We start from the raw sequence: 18,967 nt of genomic DNA, 5'->3' as shown, positions 1-18,967 counted from the left end.
ATGACAAGTCTGGACCTGTCATTAAACCAAATATATTGTACTTTTAAACCCAAATTGTACCTTCATTAACCCCTGAAGCACCAGATGAATTAAAATACATAATATCTCGACACTCACCTTTGGAAGTCACATTGATTCCGAGTTGGGCTCTCTTGTACGCCACTCTTGGCAAGTACATACTGTCTCGTGTCTCAGTGCACTCTCTCTGGCAGTCTTCTCATTCTCTGCTGAATGGGACTAACGGTGCATACATTGGATTGGCGAAAAACAATATTTTCAAACAGAACACTTTTTAGTCTTCCAAAAATGATCCCCAAATGCTTTTACTTATACACAACCAATGCATCTTAAGCAGTGTAACCATTTAAACTAATCGGTATTGTTGGTTCACTTTTGGTTTGTGACTACACCTTGGAAAACTACAAACTCAGATTTCAATAAACAATCATTAAAATAGGGAATGTGTAATGTAGCAGAGTACGTTCACTTTATTGCGATTTCATTACTTAAATAGGTTTAGTCTGTATCTCTATGGCCAATACGAAGCCCTGTCCAACATGTTTTCTTCATCAAGCGCTGCATAATTTTTATAATTATTGCTATTATTATATATGTCAATTTCCACTGGAATAAATCATCCTCGTGAGTTACAGGCTGTAGTCCCAGAAGAAGCCGTGAAGCTGCTGCTGTTATACTCATCAGGGACATTACACAGAAGGTCTGACACAGGATTTCTTTTTTCCATCTGCGTTGGCCTATTTTTCAGCAGTAGAAGATTAAATATAGCCACTGCTATTTCCTTGGTGAACAACGGAAATTGCATATGTGTTGCCTTGACTAATTTGAGAAGGATCATTTTAATTAAATAACAGAAGTAGGTGTGACTCCAAATTTGGAAAAAATAAATGACGTGTTAAAGAAAAGTAATTGATCCGCTAGCGAAAAAACTGGACAAAGACCCAAATGAGAGAGTCTTCTGTATATGTTTCTCACATTTTTATTATGTTCTCGTAGATTAGTTATCTTTTTCAACTGGTTATATGAAGGAAAGAAATCTCATTTTGCATGCCCTGTCCTAAATGTTTCCTGTCCTCTCATCATCAACTAGTCTTTGTGTCTGCAAGAACAGAAGTTTGTAACAAAAAATAGTAGTCCTCGATACCCCCATAGTATCATTACACTTGGGTTACCTCCTTTTTATAGGTAGGGAAAATACACTGGAATAAGTTGTCTGAAGACAGACTGCTTACAATTGCAGCCTTTGAGGTGAGGATCCGTCCTATGGGTGACCTGGGGAAAGACCGTGAAGGTAAAAGTGGAAAAGCCTCCCTCTTCGACCCTGCGAAACCACATTATACATCGTTGACTACAATTAAGTGAAACGAATAACACTTGTTGTCACTGCTGTTTTTCTGAACTGGTTTATTACGACTTTGAGGCTAAACTGGGAGAAGCCCTGGCTGCAGCCAGGGTCACAGGAAATGATGTAATAGAGAATGGCTTGGTAATGTGGCATGAGAGAGCTGGTGGTTATGAAGAAAGGAGTAGGTAGGGTTTTAATGTCTGCTCTATAGTTGTGTATGGTTTAATATCTGACTTTTTCCTTTCTGTTTTTTTTTTTTTTAGGCGCTATGGCTTGTGGTTCCGATTACGAATGTTCCTAATCTGGCTGGTTGGGCTGTATATAGCCATTCCCTTCCTTGTAAAACTTTGTCCTGCTATTCAAGCTAAGCTGGTCTTTTTAAATTTTGGTAAGTGTTTGTTTTAATCTCTCCTCATTCCACTTGTTGTTGGACCCGAGCATGCCGGAAGGACATATTGCTTTGTAGTCATATACACTGTGACATAGCAAAACTCATAGTCCAAACACATAAACGCATACATACTGTACACACACACACACACACACACACACACACACACACACACACACACACACACACACACACACACACACTGCTCATACAGACTCACAGATTTTGGGGCCCTGAAACATCTATAAGTGTAAATTTAAAAGGAGCTGATAGTACCTGCCTTCTACAGTATATTGTAAATGAAAGTCGCCCACACAAACATTGACAGGGGAAACCATTTTTAAATGTTGTCCGAGCACACTAATCCAATGATTTAATGATGTACTCCAATCTACAGAAGATATAAGATCTTATAACTGTGGAAAAATATAATGAAATCACTTGAGTGGATTTGCTTAAAGGTGCAGTTCCTCTATTTTTTTAACATTCTGTACTATACGGGTTCCCGACTTCACCCCTGCATACTGTGTATTTTGTTGGTCCGACCACCTAAATGAAAAGGGCTGCTAAACGTCATTTAAAAAAAAAATCTGCATGGAAAACAATTGGTAGCGTGACGGAAGTGATCTTGAACAGCAGGATTTGCCATGTGATCAATCTTGCAGCTTTTTCTGGAGTTTTTTAAATAAATCTGAAAATGACATCCATAAGCACGACAAAACTACTTTAAAGCTGCAGTTCAGTCTTTTTTTTTTTTAATTTATTTTTTTACTTCAATAGTTTCATGTGGGCAATCTCTAATTACATAAAGAACTGCATAGCTGCCGGTTAATTCGTTCTCCGTCTATTAATCGTCAAAGTTTGGCGACATCTTTAAATATGGGGAATGTAAATCGTTGCTATAGGAACAAGCATGCTTGTTAAAATAGAATACAAGAAAATTGGCCTTTCAAAGTTGTTGTTTTTTAAAACAGAAAATGCTAAAAGTATTTTTTCTTATTACGGAACTGATTTATTAAAAAAAAAAACACATGCAGGATATTGCCTGAACTGCAGCTTTAAAAGGCGTAACATAAAAGTTGAGGGAAAAATCTTAAAGCTGCAGACCAAGCATTATCCTACATGTGTTTAAAAAAAAAAAAAAAAATCATAAGTTATGTACTATGAGAAAATATTTGTAGCTTTATTTATTTTTTAAACAACTCTAAATGACATTTTCAATGTATTATAATGTAACAAGCATTTGTTGTTTCTATAGCAACCATTTACAAAGTCACATCCCCTTCCTCTTCTGAGACAGCCTCTGGCATACCCCTTTTCGAGCCCTGCCCGCTCTCTAGCAGTGAACCAATTGTATTTAGTAACTGCCTGGTAACATGATCTTCCCCACAGAACTTTGCATCGTTGTTCCTCTTCTGCTGCACTGACAGCCATTTATTGAACCCCCCGAGCCGAATCTTCGCGCATTGATCAGCAACTTGGCTAATTACTTATCATTGTGTGGATTGTATTGATGCACATATTAAAGGGGGGTGAACATTTTTAGGTTAAAAAAAACATCAGCTTGCACTGCTGCTTTAAAGAGGGGAGGAAATAAATGCAAGCTAAAAACAAATGATTTGCAACAATTAGGCTTACTAAATGCTATAGAAATTGTTCAAAGGAATGCAGAAGCGGATGTAAAGTGCTGGAAAGGGCAAATTAGTTCACTAAACCAGTTGAGTGAGTTAAAGTTAGAAAAGAATAAGACTATTAGAATCGGAAGTTAAGAAATAAAGTAGAAGCAAAGTTAATTTTTTTATGCATGTATACTTATATGTGTTTGTGTGTTTGTAAATGCAGCAAAGATACGACGAAATGTAGAGTTTGCAAAGATGAAAATTATGCCCTAATAAGGGGAAAGGAAAAAGGCAAAAGGCACAAGGAAAACTTTGAGGGGTCGAGAGTATATAACATACAAAAGTAATGCAGAATAAGTGATGGCGCCATTTAGAATAGTATCTTGGACTATAGGAGGAATTAATGTGCCTATTAGAATAAGATGCTGAGTTATCATCTGGGAAAAAGAAAAGCAGAAATAGCATTTATTCAAGAAACACACTTAATAGATAAAGAACACAAACTAAAGTGCAAGTGGGGTTGCTATACTGGTCAAGAAAGGGTTCAAAATAGAGGAATTGTACTTTTCAGACTCAGGGGAGATTTGTTATATGGGATGTAAAGGTTGTGTAGTGAAACGCGTCAGCGGATCCGCCAGAGCTCCACTATGCCGCAATAAAGTCTTTTGAAGTCACATCCTTCAGCCTCTGCACAAGTTATTCCGGCTGTGCATCGATTCTTTCTCCCTCTGGAGGAGCATCACATTCACGCGGGATGTAAAGGTTGACAAAGAAAGATTGATTCTCTGTAATATTTATGCGCCAAACAACTACAGTACTCAAATTGTCTTTCCTTAAATTTAATACAGAAACTGAGCAAATACTCAGAAGGCACATTGGTATTGGTGGATGTTTTAATTTAATAGACAACCAGATCTTCAATAAGCGTAACTAAAAACATGAAGAAAAAAAATAGCCAGTAGGGATAGCATAGATTTCCCCTAGATTTCGTAGATGCATGGAGACCACTGCACCCTGACAACACAGATTATTATATGTGTATGTCCAGATCACATCAGACCCTTTCAAGGATTCATTATTGATTGATTATGAAATGCTCTAGTATTGATTAATAGAGTAAAATAAGCCAAAATAGACAACATTGTACTTTCAGATCATGCTCCCATATGGGCAACATTTATTCTAAAAAATAAATCTCCCCTACAAAAAGCAAGAATATGTAGACAAAAAGCGATTTTGAATTAACACTCAAAAAAAGGAAGATAGGCAATATTTGTAACAAAGGCAAAGACATTTTGGAGATATGTTATAGTAATCTGTATACAGTGGGAAAGGCAAATAATGAGTCAAAAGAAAAAGCTTTTGGAAAAAGGTGAACATTCCCAAAATTAAATAAGGAACAAGTGGAAAAAATTAAACAAAGATCTAATGTTGGAGGAAATTTTTAAAAGGGATAAAAACTATGAAACAAAACACAGCCCCTGGACCAGATGGCTATACAGTACAAGTGAATTCTTTAAAATGTTGTTTGATAAAGTTGCCCTCCTTCAGCTTTTGTTGTAAATTTTTACTACAACCAAGTCAATCTTGAAAGAGTTCAATTCTGCATTCATTCGGGTCCTCACAAAATCAGGACAAAGTGAATTAAACCCAGCCTCATACAGGCCTATAGCTCTTAAATTTAGAATATAAACTGCTCACAAAAATACTAGTAGAAAGATTTAACGTTATATAGCCGTATGTAATGGATATATATCACAAAGGATGTATCTGGGGAAGGTACCCAGTAAGAAATATTGTAAAAGGAATATCAGTTTTGGAAAATTTGAAGGGCAAAAAGAAAGCCCCCTCCAGGAATTATGCGAAGATTAGACGCAGAAAAAGCGTTCGATTTTGTGAACTTGGTCCACTTATGTGAAGCGCTGTCTCACTTTGGTATAGAAAGGAAAGGAAATTTCAGGAGATGATTTCAGATACGTTATACAAAATCCACATCACGGTTTATATATCAGGGCTTTGTTTCTGAAAAATGTGAGCCAACGGAACAAGACAAGGCTGCCCCTTATCGTGATTGCTAATTGCTCCGGTATTATTTCAAAAAGTAATCACATTAAAGAACTCAGAAAAATATCAGGGAATAAAAATAGGTAATAAAGAAAATAAAGTACCACTTTTGGCAGAGGACGTGCTTTTATTTGTTGTAAATCTAAGGGAAAGTTTAGAAGAAATTTGTGAAATTATAAAACATTGTAGCACATTCTCAGGATATAAAACACATTTTTGATAAGTCCGAAATATTACAACTGCATGATTACAACAGACAAGTGACAGAAGATATACCAAATCTTGCCTTTACAGTGATTAAGAAAAGTATGAAATATTTAGGGTTGCACTTCTCTGCAAATCCACGGGAAATCTATACATTAAACTACTCCCGATCATGGTAAAAATACAGAAACTCCTGGAATCGTGGAGAGGCCTAGACATTGCTTTTATGGCACTTTGCACAATCATAAAATCGATCATATTCCCAAAGTTAATCTAAGCTATTCAAACGCTCCCCTTAATGATATCCTATAAAGGTATTAAAATAGCCTGTTCACTAAATTCACATGGAATGGCAGAAAACATAGGATTCATTTGGACACGTTGCACTTACCCAAACAACATGGAGGAATGTAAATCTCAAATGTCAAACTAATTCACCAAACTCACATATTCTCCTGTCTCCAAGCTAGACACGATATGAATGAGGTGATACACAAACAAAAGATTTTTTTGGGGGGGAAATACTGTAGACTCAGCTGTACATTTGATGAACTCAATAAAATGAAAGCAAAACTTTTTATTTAATCCAATGCTAATGGTCAATGCAGACAAAGTTTGGGAAAAGACATACCAAAGTTGGCAGAAAGATTTCCCAGAGATATCCACGTTTTGAGAAGATCTTTAAACATCGGGAAGTCAATTTAAAAGTCCTGAGTGGAGCGATAATGCAGGAAACGCATATCAAGGTGTTGGGGGGGTCTATATTTCGCCCTGGCAAAGGAGATATGCCTGTAAAGAGGAACTGGCAATATAATCCCAAAATGTGGCTCAGAAAAAGCAGGCTTCTGGGAATGTAGGAAAATTAAACATTCCTGTAATAATGAAGTGGTAACATTTTGTACGAAACGTTTTCAAACTTGATCTAGCAATGAAGCCAGACGGATTATTATTGGGAAACGTCGAAATCATAGGTGAGAAACAACATGATTCTGTTTCTGTTTCCATTTGACAAAATTGTATCTTACTGTAAGAGAGTGGTTAAAAAAAAAACGGTACCTGAACATATCAGACGTACAAAGAGCACTATTGACATTAATGCATTTTGATAAGAGACACACATTGAGATATAGAAAAGGGCTTAAATACAAATTCTGGTACGGAATGGGTCATTTTGAAGAACTTAAGAAAATATCAAAAAGTGAAAGCAAACTGATAATGTAATATCTATCGAGTGCAAAACTAAAACTGCTGAGTTGTATACTGTCAAACTCGAATATTGCTATGCATTTATGTGTATGTTTATAATTAAGTTTTGCCTTGTAATATAGGGTCATGTATATATGTTTGTATGTCTGATATTTTAATGTAAGAGTCAATGTACTGTATAATTTTTTTTAATGTAAAAATTGTAATGTATGACATCTCTTGAAAAATAAAAAAAAATGGCTACTTTCAAGATGTCTCATTTTTATGCACTTCACTGAATGGGTCACTAACTAATGTCCCTCCAAGCTCCCCATCTGCCATTTTTGTGATGGTTAACCCTTTCACAAACCCAGATGTCATGTTATCACTGATATATTCAGTATAATCTATTTTCCTTTTTTTCCCCCTGCTTCATTTGGGGCTTGGGTTTATTTTGTAGTGTTTATTAGAGGGTTAACCACTGGGTTTGGTGATGCGTGGTTTGTAATCACATTATAATCCCAGACTTTGGTCTTGTACCTTTTTGAGAATAGACACAGGGCATGGGGCTCTGATTCATTGACCTTGGAGCATGCTTTGAAAGTAATGATAAAGAACACATATGGGCACACGTCTATGACATGTTCCCAAACCTGGTTTACCGTATAATCGCACAGCATGCTTGTTCCCAATGCAGCCAGGGATTCTGGGTAATGGATTCCTTACACCCCACCAAACCCAGTGGTTAACCCTCTAATAAACATAATTTGATATACACTTGTGTATGTACAAGTCACAGTGCAAATCGTGTTTAACATATCGTGTGTGTGTGTGTGTGTGTGTGCGTGCGCGCGTGCGTGTGTGCCGGAGGATTATCTGCTTCCACTGAGCTTTTCGTAGGATTAGGAGGAATCTCTGCTCTGCTGAGCACCACCCGTTGAACTTTGTGTCGTTTGACTATTCTTGGTAACAAGGATTTGTGAGTGCTGAACGGATTGCATATTCAATAGGCGTAAAGTACAGTATAATGTAATGCCTACAACCTTTTCACATTATATTGTGGTGTCGGTTATCAAATGACATTGACCTAGTAAGATGAAAAAATACCTTATGCTTACAGGCACTGACTGGTATCAGACATTTTTTTTTCTCTTAATTTTGTAGGTGGATGCTAATTTTTTTTAAAATAATTGAAAAATCTGTTAAATGTACTTAAAATTGTAAAGTGCTGGTTAGACAGTCAGCTCTGTGAAAATTAAGGTAGTGCCTGTAAGTAACATCTTGCTGAAGTAAACCTCTATGATGCCGCTATACAGGCATACCCCGCATTAACATACGCAATGGGTCCAGAGTATGTAAAGCGAAAAAGTCCTTAAAGTGAAGCACTACCTTTTTTCCACTTATCGATGCATGTACTGTACTGCAATCGTCATATACGTGCATAACTAGGGTGACCAGATTTTCAAAATGAAAAACCGGGACACATTAAAAAATTATTTATAAAACAAATTACATCACATGACGCACCCTGTTGCCATGACAACGAGACACTGACGTCAGGCGGTGACATGTTGCCATGACAATGTGGCATCACGTGATGCCTCGGCGCCATAATGCGTCCCGTTGTCATGTCAACTTGATGCTGCGTGACGTCACGGAGCGGCTCGTTGTTATGGCAATGTGTATTACGTGATGTCGCGCAGCCATGTTATCGGAATTTGGAGGGGAGGATACAGCCAAAGGCAAGATAAATAAATATATAATAAATAGATCTAAAAAAAAAATGTTATCTCCACACAGAGCCACTGACCCACACACCCACTGACCCACACAGACACACAGAGCCACTGACCTACATACAGAGAGCCACTGACCCACACACCCACACACAGAACCACTGACCCACACACACTGAGCCACTGACCCACACACCCACACACACAGAGCCACTGGCCCACACACACAGAGCCACTGACCCAAACACACAGAGCCACTGACCCACACACACAAAGAGCCACTGACCTACACACAGAGCCACTGACCCACAGCCACTGACCCACACACCCACTGACCCATACACCCACACACACAGAGCCACTGACCCAAACACACAGAGCCACTGACCCACACACACAAAGAGCCACTGACCTACACACAGAGCCACTGACCCACAGCCACTGACCCACACACCCACTGACCCATACACCCACACACACAGAGCCACTGACCCACACACCCACTGACCCACACACACAGAGCCACTGACCCACACACACAGAGCCACTGACCCACACACCCACACACACAGAGCCACTGACCCACACACCCAAACAGAGCCACTGACCCACACACCCACAGAGCCACTGACCTACACACCGATCCACTGACCCACAGAGCCACTGACCTACACACCGATCCACTGACCCACAGAGTCACTGACCTACACACCGAGCCACTGACCTACACACCGAGCCACTGACGCACAGAGCCACTGACGCACAGAGCCACTGACGCACAGAGCCACACACAGAGCCACTGACCCACACACCCACACACACACACACACACACACACACACAGAGCCACTGACCCCCCACACACACAGAGCCACTGACCCACACACACACACAGAGCCACTAACCCCCACACACACAGAGCCACTGACCCCCCCCCCACACACACACACACACAGAGCCACTGACCCCCACACACACAGAGCCACTGACCCACACACACACACACACACACACACAGAGCCACTGACACACACACACACACACACAGAGCCACTGACCCACACACAGACAGAGCCACTGACCCACACACACACAGAGCCACTGACCCACACAGAGCCACTGACCCACACACACACACAGAGCCACTGACCCACACGGAGCCACTGACCCACACACACACACAGAGCCACTGACCCACACACACACAGAGCCACTGACCCACACACACAGAGCCACTGACCCACACACACACAGCCCCTGACACACACACACACACACACACACACACACACACACACACACACACACACACACACACACACAGCCATTGACACATACACACAGTCACTGACACACACACACAGAGCTACTGACCCACACCGAGCCCGACACCCACACCCACAGAGCTACTGAGACACAGAGCCACTGACCCATACACACACCCAGAACCACTAACCCACACACTCACATACAGAGCCACACACCCACACACCCAGAGCCAGTGGCCCACACACCGCCAGCCACTGACCCAGACCCACAGAGCCACTGACCCACACCTACAGAGCCACTGACCCACACGCACATAGCCAGTGACACGCACAGCGATACTGACACGCACAAAGACGCTGACACAGAGCCACACACACACAGAGCCACACATGTATTTATCTCCCCTGTGTCTCACTCGCTCTCCTCCCCTCCCGCCTCGCATGTATTTATCTCCCCTGTGTCTCACTCACTCTCCCCCCTCCCGCCTCGCATGTATTTATCTCCCCTGTGTCTCACTCGCTCTTCTCCCCTCCCGCCTCGCATGTATTTATCTCCCCTGTGTCTCACTCGCTCTCCTCCCCTCCCGCGTCGCATGTATTTATCTCCCCTGTGTCTCACTCACTCTCCCCCCTCCCGCCTCGCATGTATTTATCTCCCCTGTGTCTCACTCGCTCTCCTCCCCTCCCGCCTCGCATGTATTTATCTCCCCTGTGTCTCACTCGCTCTCCTCCCCTCCCGCCTCGCATGTATTTATCTCCCCTCCGTCTCACTCGCTCTCCCCCCCTCCCGCCTCGCATGTATTTATCTCCCCTCCATCTCACTCACTCTCCTCCCCTCCCGCCTCGCATGTATTTATCTCCCCTGTGTCTCACTCGCTCTCCTCCCCTCCCGCCTCGCATGTATTTATCTCCCCTCCGTCTCACTCGCTCTCCTCCCCTCCCGCCTCGCATGTATTTATCTCCCCTCGTCTCACTCGCTCTCCTCCCCTCCCGCCTCGCATGTATTTATCTCCCCTGTGTCTCAATCGCTCTCCCCCCTCCCGCCTCGCATGTATTTATCTCTCCCCTCCGTCTCACTCACTCTACCCCCTCCCGCCTCGCATGTATTTATCTCTCCTCCGTCTAACTCGCTCTCCTCCCCTCCCGCCTCGCATGTATTTATCTCCCCTCCGTCTCACTCACTCTCCTCCCGCCTCGCATGTATTTATCTCTCCCCTCCATCTCACTCACTCTCCCTCCCTCCCGCCTCGCATGTATTTATCTCTCCCCTCCGTCTCACTCCCTCTCCCCCCTCCCGCCTCGCATGTATTTATCTCCCCTGTGTCTTACTCCCCCTCTCACTTGCCCCTACCTTACATCAATTACCACACTCTGCTCACACAATCCCCCCACAAAATACATACCAAAAACCCCACCCCGCAATACATAATAAAAATACCCGCCCCACCAATACATATTAAAAAGACCCTTGCCGCCCCAATACATTTTTAAAGACCCCCACCCCCCATACATATTTAAAAAAAATTGGGCCGCACAGGTAAAATCATCATCATCATCCCCATATACCCACCCCCGCATCTCACATCTCTCTCTCTCCCGCCCAGCATCTCCCATCTCTCTCTCCCGCCCGCCCAGCATCTCCCATCTCTCTCTCCCCCCCTGCATATCCCATCTCTCTCTCCCCCCCCCTGCATCTCCCATGTGTCCCCCCCCTGCATCTCCCATCTCTCTCCCCCCCTGCATCTCCCATCTCTCTCTCCCCTCCCTGCATCTCCCATGTGTCCCCCTCCCCTGCATCTCCCATGTGTCCCCCTCCCCTGCATCTCCCATGTGTCCCCCTCCCCTGAATCTCCCATGTGTCCCCCTCCCCTGCATCTCCCATGTGTCCCCCTCCCCTGCATCTCCCATGTGCCCCCCTCCCCTGCATCTCCCATGTGTCCCCCTCCCCTGCATCTCCCATGTGTCCCCCTCCCCTGCATCTCCCATGTGTCCCCCTCCCCTGCATCTCCCATGTGTCCCCCTCCCCTGCATCTCCCATGTGTCCCCCTCCCCTGCATCTCCCATGTGTCCCCCTCCCCTGCATCTCCCATGTGTCCCCCTCCCCTGCATCTCCCATGTGTCCCCCTCCCCTGCATCTCCCATGTGTCCCCCTCCCCTGCATCTCCCATGTGTCCCCCTCCCCTGCATCTCCCATGTGTCCCCCTCCCCTGCATCTCCCATGTGTCCCCCTCCCCTGCATCTCCCATGTGTCCCCCTCCCCTGCATCTCCCATGTGTCCCCCTCCCCTGCATCTCCCATGTGTCCCCCTCCCCTGCATCTCCCATGTGCCCCCCTCCCCTGCATCTCCCATGTGCCCCCCTCCCCTGCATCTCCCATGTGCCCCCCTCCCCTGCATCTCCCATGTGCCCCCCTCCCCTGCATCTCCCATGTGTCCCCCTCCCCTGCATCTCCCATGTGCCCCCCTCCCCTGCATCTCCCATGTGCCCCCCTCCCCTGCATCTCCCATGTGTCCCCCTCCCCTGCATCTCCCATGTGTCCCCCTCCCCTGCATCTCCCATGTCATGTGCCCCCCCTGCATCTCCCATGTGTCCCCCTCCCCTGCATCTCCCATGTGGCCCCCCCTGCATCTCCCATGTGCCCCCCCCCTGCATCTCCCATGTGTGTCCCCCCTGCATCTCCCATGTTTCTCCCCCCCCCCTGCATCTCCCATGTTTCTCCCCCCCCCTGCATCTCCCTTGTGTATCTCCCCCCACCTATCTCCCATGTGTCTTTCCCCCCCCCCGTATCTCCCATGTGTCTTCCCCCCCCCCCCATCTCCCATGTGTCTCCCATGTCTCTCCCCCCCTGCATCTCCCCCATATGCCTACCTCAGGTGGCTGGGGTTCGGCGGAGGTGGCTGCGGAGGCGGGTTGAGGTAGGAGGCGGCAAGCTCTGGCACGCGCTCACTAACAGTAGGCACTGGAGGTGCCGCACTGCTAGCGAGCGACTGGGGTGCCGGTCCGGAGGGAGGGACAGCCAGGGACCGGGGGGAGTGCCGGGGACCGGGGGGGGGAGGGCCGGAGAGCCGGGGACCGGGGGGGGGGGAGAGCCGGGGACCGGGGGGGAGGGCCGGGGACCGGGGGGGAGGGCCGGGGACCGGGTGGGGGAGGGCCGGAGTGCCGGGACCGGAAGGAGGACCGAGGGGGAGGGCCGGAGTACCGGGGACCAGGGGGGGTGCCGGGACCGAAGGGAGAACTGGTGACCGAGGGCCGGAGTGCTGGGGGGAGGAGTTTTGGGTAGGGAGAGCCGGGGAAGGGCCGAAGGGGCTGGAGTGCCGGGGGGGGGGGGGGGATCCTCTTACCTTAAGCCAATCCCCTGCGGCCCGGTATTCAAAGCCCCGCCCCCGCATCCTCCATCCAATCCCCTGCTGCCCGGCGGCATTCTAAGTCCCGCCCCGGCATGCTCCTTCATTCAGTCCCCCCGGCAGCATAAAATACTTACCGTGCCGCATTCTCCTCACCGCCGCTGCCCCGCAATACCGGGACCAGGGACAAAAACCGGGACGACTTAAAACCGGGACAGGACACAAAAAACCGAGACTGTCCCGGTAAAACCGGTACGAATGGTCACCCTATGCATAACTGATGTAAATAACGCATGTGTAACAGGCTCTATAGTCTCCCCGCTTGCGCACAGCTTCGGTGCAGGTAGGGAGCCGGTATTGCTGTTCAGGACGTGCTGACAGGCGCATGCGCGAGCTGCCCTTTGCGTATTGTGCAATATTTCCTTACTCGCGAGTGTACTTAAAGTGAGTGTCCTTAAACCGGGGTATGCCTGTACATTATTGCAATGCCCCCTTACGCTTTGAAAATATAAGCCAAATTATATTTTTAAAGAAATTGCAGGAAAAACGGCGGTGCATCTGCTGCTGCTGAAGATAGATATGAAACCGCAAACTGCAAAAAACTAGGTGCAAAATTTTTTGGTCTCATGAACTGTCTCATGCAGTGAAGATGTTTACATATTATGAATAAGGCAATTGTCTGCTCCTGGTTAGCATCACAAGTGGGTGTTCCCCCCCCCCTTTCCTTTTTATATTTTTAAAGAAGCAAAATATAAAAAATCCTGGTTTTTTTATTTTATTTTTAAAATAAATCCGTTCTGCTGTATTAGATAATACTGTCTGAATTTTTTGTTTTTTAGCTCCTAATGCCATTTAAATTTTGTTTTTAATGTAGTGATCATCCTTTGGTTGCTACAGAACTATTTACAGTCATATCCACTTCCTCTTTTGAAACAGCTGCCCCTCTAGCAGCCTAGGCGAGGGTCCGCCATGACCAGGGGGCAAGGCTTCTCCTCACTGCTAGGGGTCCCTGGCCGCTCTCCATCCCGCAGGCACGAGCCGGGGATGGCGCGGCCAGGGGGGTGGGAGGAGCCGGAGGGGGATTTAAAGCACAGCCGGGAGCAAGCGCGCTCATTCTGCTCCCTGCTGACACTACATAGTACACGTTGCTGGATTAGGAAGGCGACACAGTACATACTGCTGGGGTATGAGGGAGACTGCGCGGTACAGCAAGGTACATGCTGCTGGGGTAGGAAGGAGAGTACGGCAGACATGGCGGCGGCTGCATGGGGAAATAGGGATTGCTTACAGCACTCGGCCCAGGCACAACAGTGACAGTTACAGTCGGAAGCACGAGGGTGTCCGCATGCATTTGCCAAAAGATGTAACAGAAAAGAGTTGGGTGGGGGGGAATACATGGTGCGTCTACCGTTGCTCCGAGTCTATAGGGAAGAGTCTGCAAGATCATCCAAAAAAGGGGGAGGAAAGGGGGACGCGGAGAGACACTACTTTCCGCATATTTATGCTAATTGATCGTGAGCCTTTTTAATCCGGGTGGGGGTGATGGGATAGAGGGCACTCCACTTATGTTCGTCACCCTTTAAATACCATGTTATGATTGAGACGGTGAAGTGATACAGGGCAAATGTATGGGGTCTGGGCGATCAGCCTACCAGACTCCGATTCCAGGTCTGTCGGTTTGTTTAGGTCTGACGCGGGCATTTCTCGGATAGTGGGTCAGTTTTATTTTATAAGTTCCAGGAGGAGTTGTGGAGACGATCCTCATGGGTCTGGCGGTACGGGCCTAGTTTAAGAGGGGTTAAATAGGCCAGTCGGTGGGGGCAGTGGGGGGTTAAGTGCTTGTCCTTGCCAGACGGAGCTCGGGGCTGATAAAGCCCTAGGAGAGTGACGAGTGGGCGGGGTTACCTGGACGTGACTTCAGGGCGCCCACTTGCTACAACGGCCTGGTCACGTGGGGCCGGCTACGGGATTTACGAGGTCAGCGGTTCAAGGACCATGTGACCCATCACCTATTAAGTGAGCACTCTGGCAGGAACTGGCAGTTACTCAATTATTTAATAAACAAAGCCACGGCCTTTTATACCTCCAGATGGAGTCTGTCGTTATTTGTATGTGTTTATGTGGATACCGAGGGGCGAGGGGAGGGGGGGGGGGGGCTCCCTCGCAGCCTCCCTGGACACTGCTCTGACACACACACACCTTTTTGATCTCTGCACTTTGGAACACAGCAACAGATCTGTTTGTGATGCTTTGTTGCCAAACAGCAGACTGTCTATTACTCTGGAAGCTGTAATGTTTTACACTTCGTAATATAATGCTATATATCAACTGCAGAACTTCACTGACTGCAGCACAAAGTTAGATGGCGGCCATTTCATTAGTCACACAATCAGAATTTTTAGAGGTTAAGAATGTAGAATTATGCATTGTCACATGCTTTACATATAAAAAGAAGAAAAAAATGGGGGAGTGGGATGTAATATTTCTGCTTCAAGGGTACCCTTCCACATTCCTGCTAGCCCATCTTAAACGTTTGTGGGACCTTTCTAATAGGGAGGAATTCCCTATGAGAATCCTTGCTGTCTGGGATAAAGTGACATAGAATCAGATGAAGGCAAAATTCCAATGTGATGTCACTACCCTCACTTGGGAGCCAATAAACAGTGAGGATGAGACGAGCAGGGAACTCGGAGAGGAAATGGCGATCACTGAGTCTCCCTGACACCGTGGTCATTTGTAATTAATTAATTAAATGGAAGAAATATTGGGGGAATGTGAATGATGGGATTCTAAATAATGTGTCTTTAGACCTAATTGGGTCAAAATCACCTCAGAGGTCCAAATTCTAGAAGATCTCAAAAGATGGATATAAAGCGTAATGAATAGGCTGGTCCAGTAGTGCAGCCACTGTTTTTATTTCATTGTGATGAGGATCAGGTATCACGCAAGTTCATAAAACCATCAACCTGAAGGTAAAACAAACTGAATGCCCCTTCTGCAGGATCACTAATAGTAGTACTGTTTTGTATTCGCTGCGAAAAAATATTTCTAAACGACACTGCAGCTGATAAATCTTAATGTAACATGCTATGCAGTACATGCAGATTGATGGCCGCTGTCATGCTGCATTCCTGTTTTAAATATGTTCATTCTAGGAGACCAGTTATTATACCCAGGTCCCCTAGATCTCAATAGAAGTAGGGATGCAATATTCCAGTGTGCATTTATACATTTTGTGGTGTTTTTTTGTTTTTCAGTGAGGGTGCCATATTTTATTGACTTGAAGAAGCCTCAGGAACAAGGCTTAAATCACACCTGTAATTTATATTTGCAGCCAGAGGAGGATGTAACCATTGGTGTCTGGTAAGTTTGTTTGGTTATCCAAGGTCGTTGGTATTTAATGGAGTGTTTTGCCTATGACACACAGATCTGCAACACCGTTAGCACTCGGGTGTGTGGGGGGGGGGGGGGGGAGAGAAATGAACAATATGATTAATTATTTAGGTAGATTGGAGCAATGGTCAAAAGTGTGGCAACTACAATGTAATACCAAAAAGAGCAAATGAGTGCACTTGTCACAAACCTCGTAAGGCTGATGCACTATTAATGACACTATAATGTTAACTACTAGAAGAAAAGGAGCTGGGAGTTGTCATTTCAGCTGACTTAAAAGTAGGTGAGCAATGTACCAGACCAACATGGAAAGCCAGCAAGACGCTAGGTTGTATACAGAGAGGTGTTCGCTGCAGAAAGAGCGAGTTTATAGGTCATTGCTGAGACCTCACCTAGAGTACTGTGTTCAGTTCTGGAGACCAGATCTTCAACAGGACATAAATCAATTGTAGATTCTGCAAAAAAGGGCTACTAAAATGATGCATGATCTACAGCATAAGACTAATCGGGCAAGACTAACGGACCTGAATATGTACAGTTTGGAGGAGAGACAAGAGAGGAGGGATATGATGGAAGCTTTTTAATACATAAATGGTTTCAACAAAGGACAGCAAGACGGGATGGAACAAGAGGTCCTGCTCTGAAGCTGGAGGGTGGAAGTCTCCAGGTAAACGTGAGCAAGTCTTTCGCGGAAGGGGTGGTTGGATCCTTGAATAGAGTCCCAGCAAAGGTGGTACAGGCAAATACACAAGGCTATCCAAAATATAAGAGAGAGACAAGAATCAAATGGGGTCTGAGGGTTTTACAGCAGCTAGGGAAATGGACAGACAAGATGGACCAGGTGGTTCTTATCTGCTGTCAAATTCTATGTTAATTAAATTTATTATCAAAAGTAGGATTGGCAGCATTGTTCCTTTAAATATCTTGATATTTTATGTGATGTGTTTGCCTGGGAACTCATTAAGCGATATTGCGAAAGTCTTTAATACTTTATTGCAATAACAACCTCTGGCAACACCAATGGGAAAAAAATAAACAAAAAACTCCATTGCAAATAAAACTGTCGACTACCAACAATAAGCAATAAAAAAAAGAAAATATATGATTGTGTATCTCTTGGCAAGACTTTCTTTTGCTAATTAATAGCCAACATAAATCTGGTTATGGTTTATGCTTCCTTTCTAAAAATATGTCTATCCCTTTCAAAGATATCTATTGTATCTGCTATCAGTCTGCATGGGTAATAAATAAAAAATTGTAACTACCCTTGCTGTTAAGAACCCTTTTCTTTTCTGCTGGTGAAATCTCCTTTCCTCCAATCTCAAAGGATGATCCCGTGTTGTTTGTACAATTCTTTGAATGAACAGAAATCAGACCTTCCATCTCCTTTATTAATATGGTGGCACTTCTCTGCACATTTTTTAGTTCTATAATGTATTTTTTTTATGAAGAAGGCCCAAAACCGAACTTCATATTCAAGGTGTGGTCTTAATAAGGATTTATACATTGTCAACATTATGCTGTTCCCTTCTATCCATACCCCATTTTATGCAAGATAATATCCTTATTGCCATTTCAGCTACTGCCTGACATTGAGCACTATTGCTAGCCCTGTTTTCTACAAGCACTCCTAAATCATTCTCCATCAAGGATTGACCCAATACTGCCCCATTTGGTTTGTATGTAGCCTGCTTGCTTTTGCTCCCCAAATACATAACCTTACATGTATCTGTATTAAATCTAATCTGCCATTTTCTGGACAAGTTTATAGTTTATCCAAGTCCTTCTTGCTCTGATTTTACTACCTTACATAATTTAGTGTCATCAGCAAAGATGGAGATGTTGCTCTCTACGCCAACCTCAATATCCTTAATAAACAAGTTGAAAAGCAGGGTCCCCAGTACCGATCCTTGAGGTACTCGGCTTACACTTTTAACCCAACCTGAAAATCTTCCATCTATGACAACTCTTTGTTGTCTATACTTCAACCAGTTTTCAATCCAGGTGCAAATATTTGTACCCAGTCCAATTTCCTGTAGTTTGTACACTAACCTCTTGTGCGGCACCATATCAGAAGCCTTTGCAAAATCTACGTAGACTTCAACTGCATTACCCTGGTCTAAATTCTTACTTCCCTTCTCAAATAAACTAATACGGTTAGTTTGACATGACTTATCCTTCATAAATCCATGCTGAGTACTACTAATAATTTTGTTATCCATTAGGTATTCCTGAATATTTTCCCATACTAAAACTTCAAGTACAGTAGCTTCCTCACTATTGATGTTGGGCTTACAGGTCTGTAATTCCCCGGTTGTGATCAAGCTCCCTTTTTAAATATAGGCACCTTGTCTGCTTTATGCCAATCTTGTGCTACTGAACTTGGCTCATTAAGAACTCT

The 18,967-nt window shown here is 44.7% G+C and overlaps 1 protein-coding gene across 4 annotated transcripts in view; it reads left to right on the top strand.

Annotated features, from left to right (window-relative positions):
• ABHD12 (abhydrolase domain containing 12, lysophospholipase) overlaps positions 1-18,967 on the top strand; it is a 128,895-nt gene that overhangs the window by 75,231 nt on the left and 34,697 nt on the right. For all 4 annotated transcript variants that reach the window (XR_012800946.1, XM_075596313.1, XM_075596310.1 and 1 more), the window contains exons 2-3: positions 1,627-1,751; positions 16,431-16,536. Coding sequence is in view for 3 of the 4 variants with exons in the window: in XM_075596313.1 (XP_075452428.1) it covers positions 1,627-1,751; positions 16,431-16,536 (231 nt within the window). In the remaining variant the exon portion in view is untranslated. The remainder of the gene's footprint in view (positions 1-1,626; positions 1,752-16,430; positions 16,537-18,967) is intronic.

This window comes from Ascaphus truei, chromosome 4 (genome assembly GCF_040206685.1).
Source record: "Ascaphus truei isolate aAscTru1 chromosome 4, aAscTru1.hap1, whole genome shotgun sequence".
Lineage (NCBI taxonomy): Eukaryota > Metazoa > Chordata > Amphibia > Anura > Ascaphidae > Ascaphus > Ascaphus truei.
Note: the sequence above shows the minus strand (reverse complement) of the source record. Positions and strands in the feature narration are given on the sequence as shown.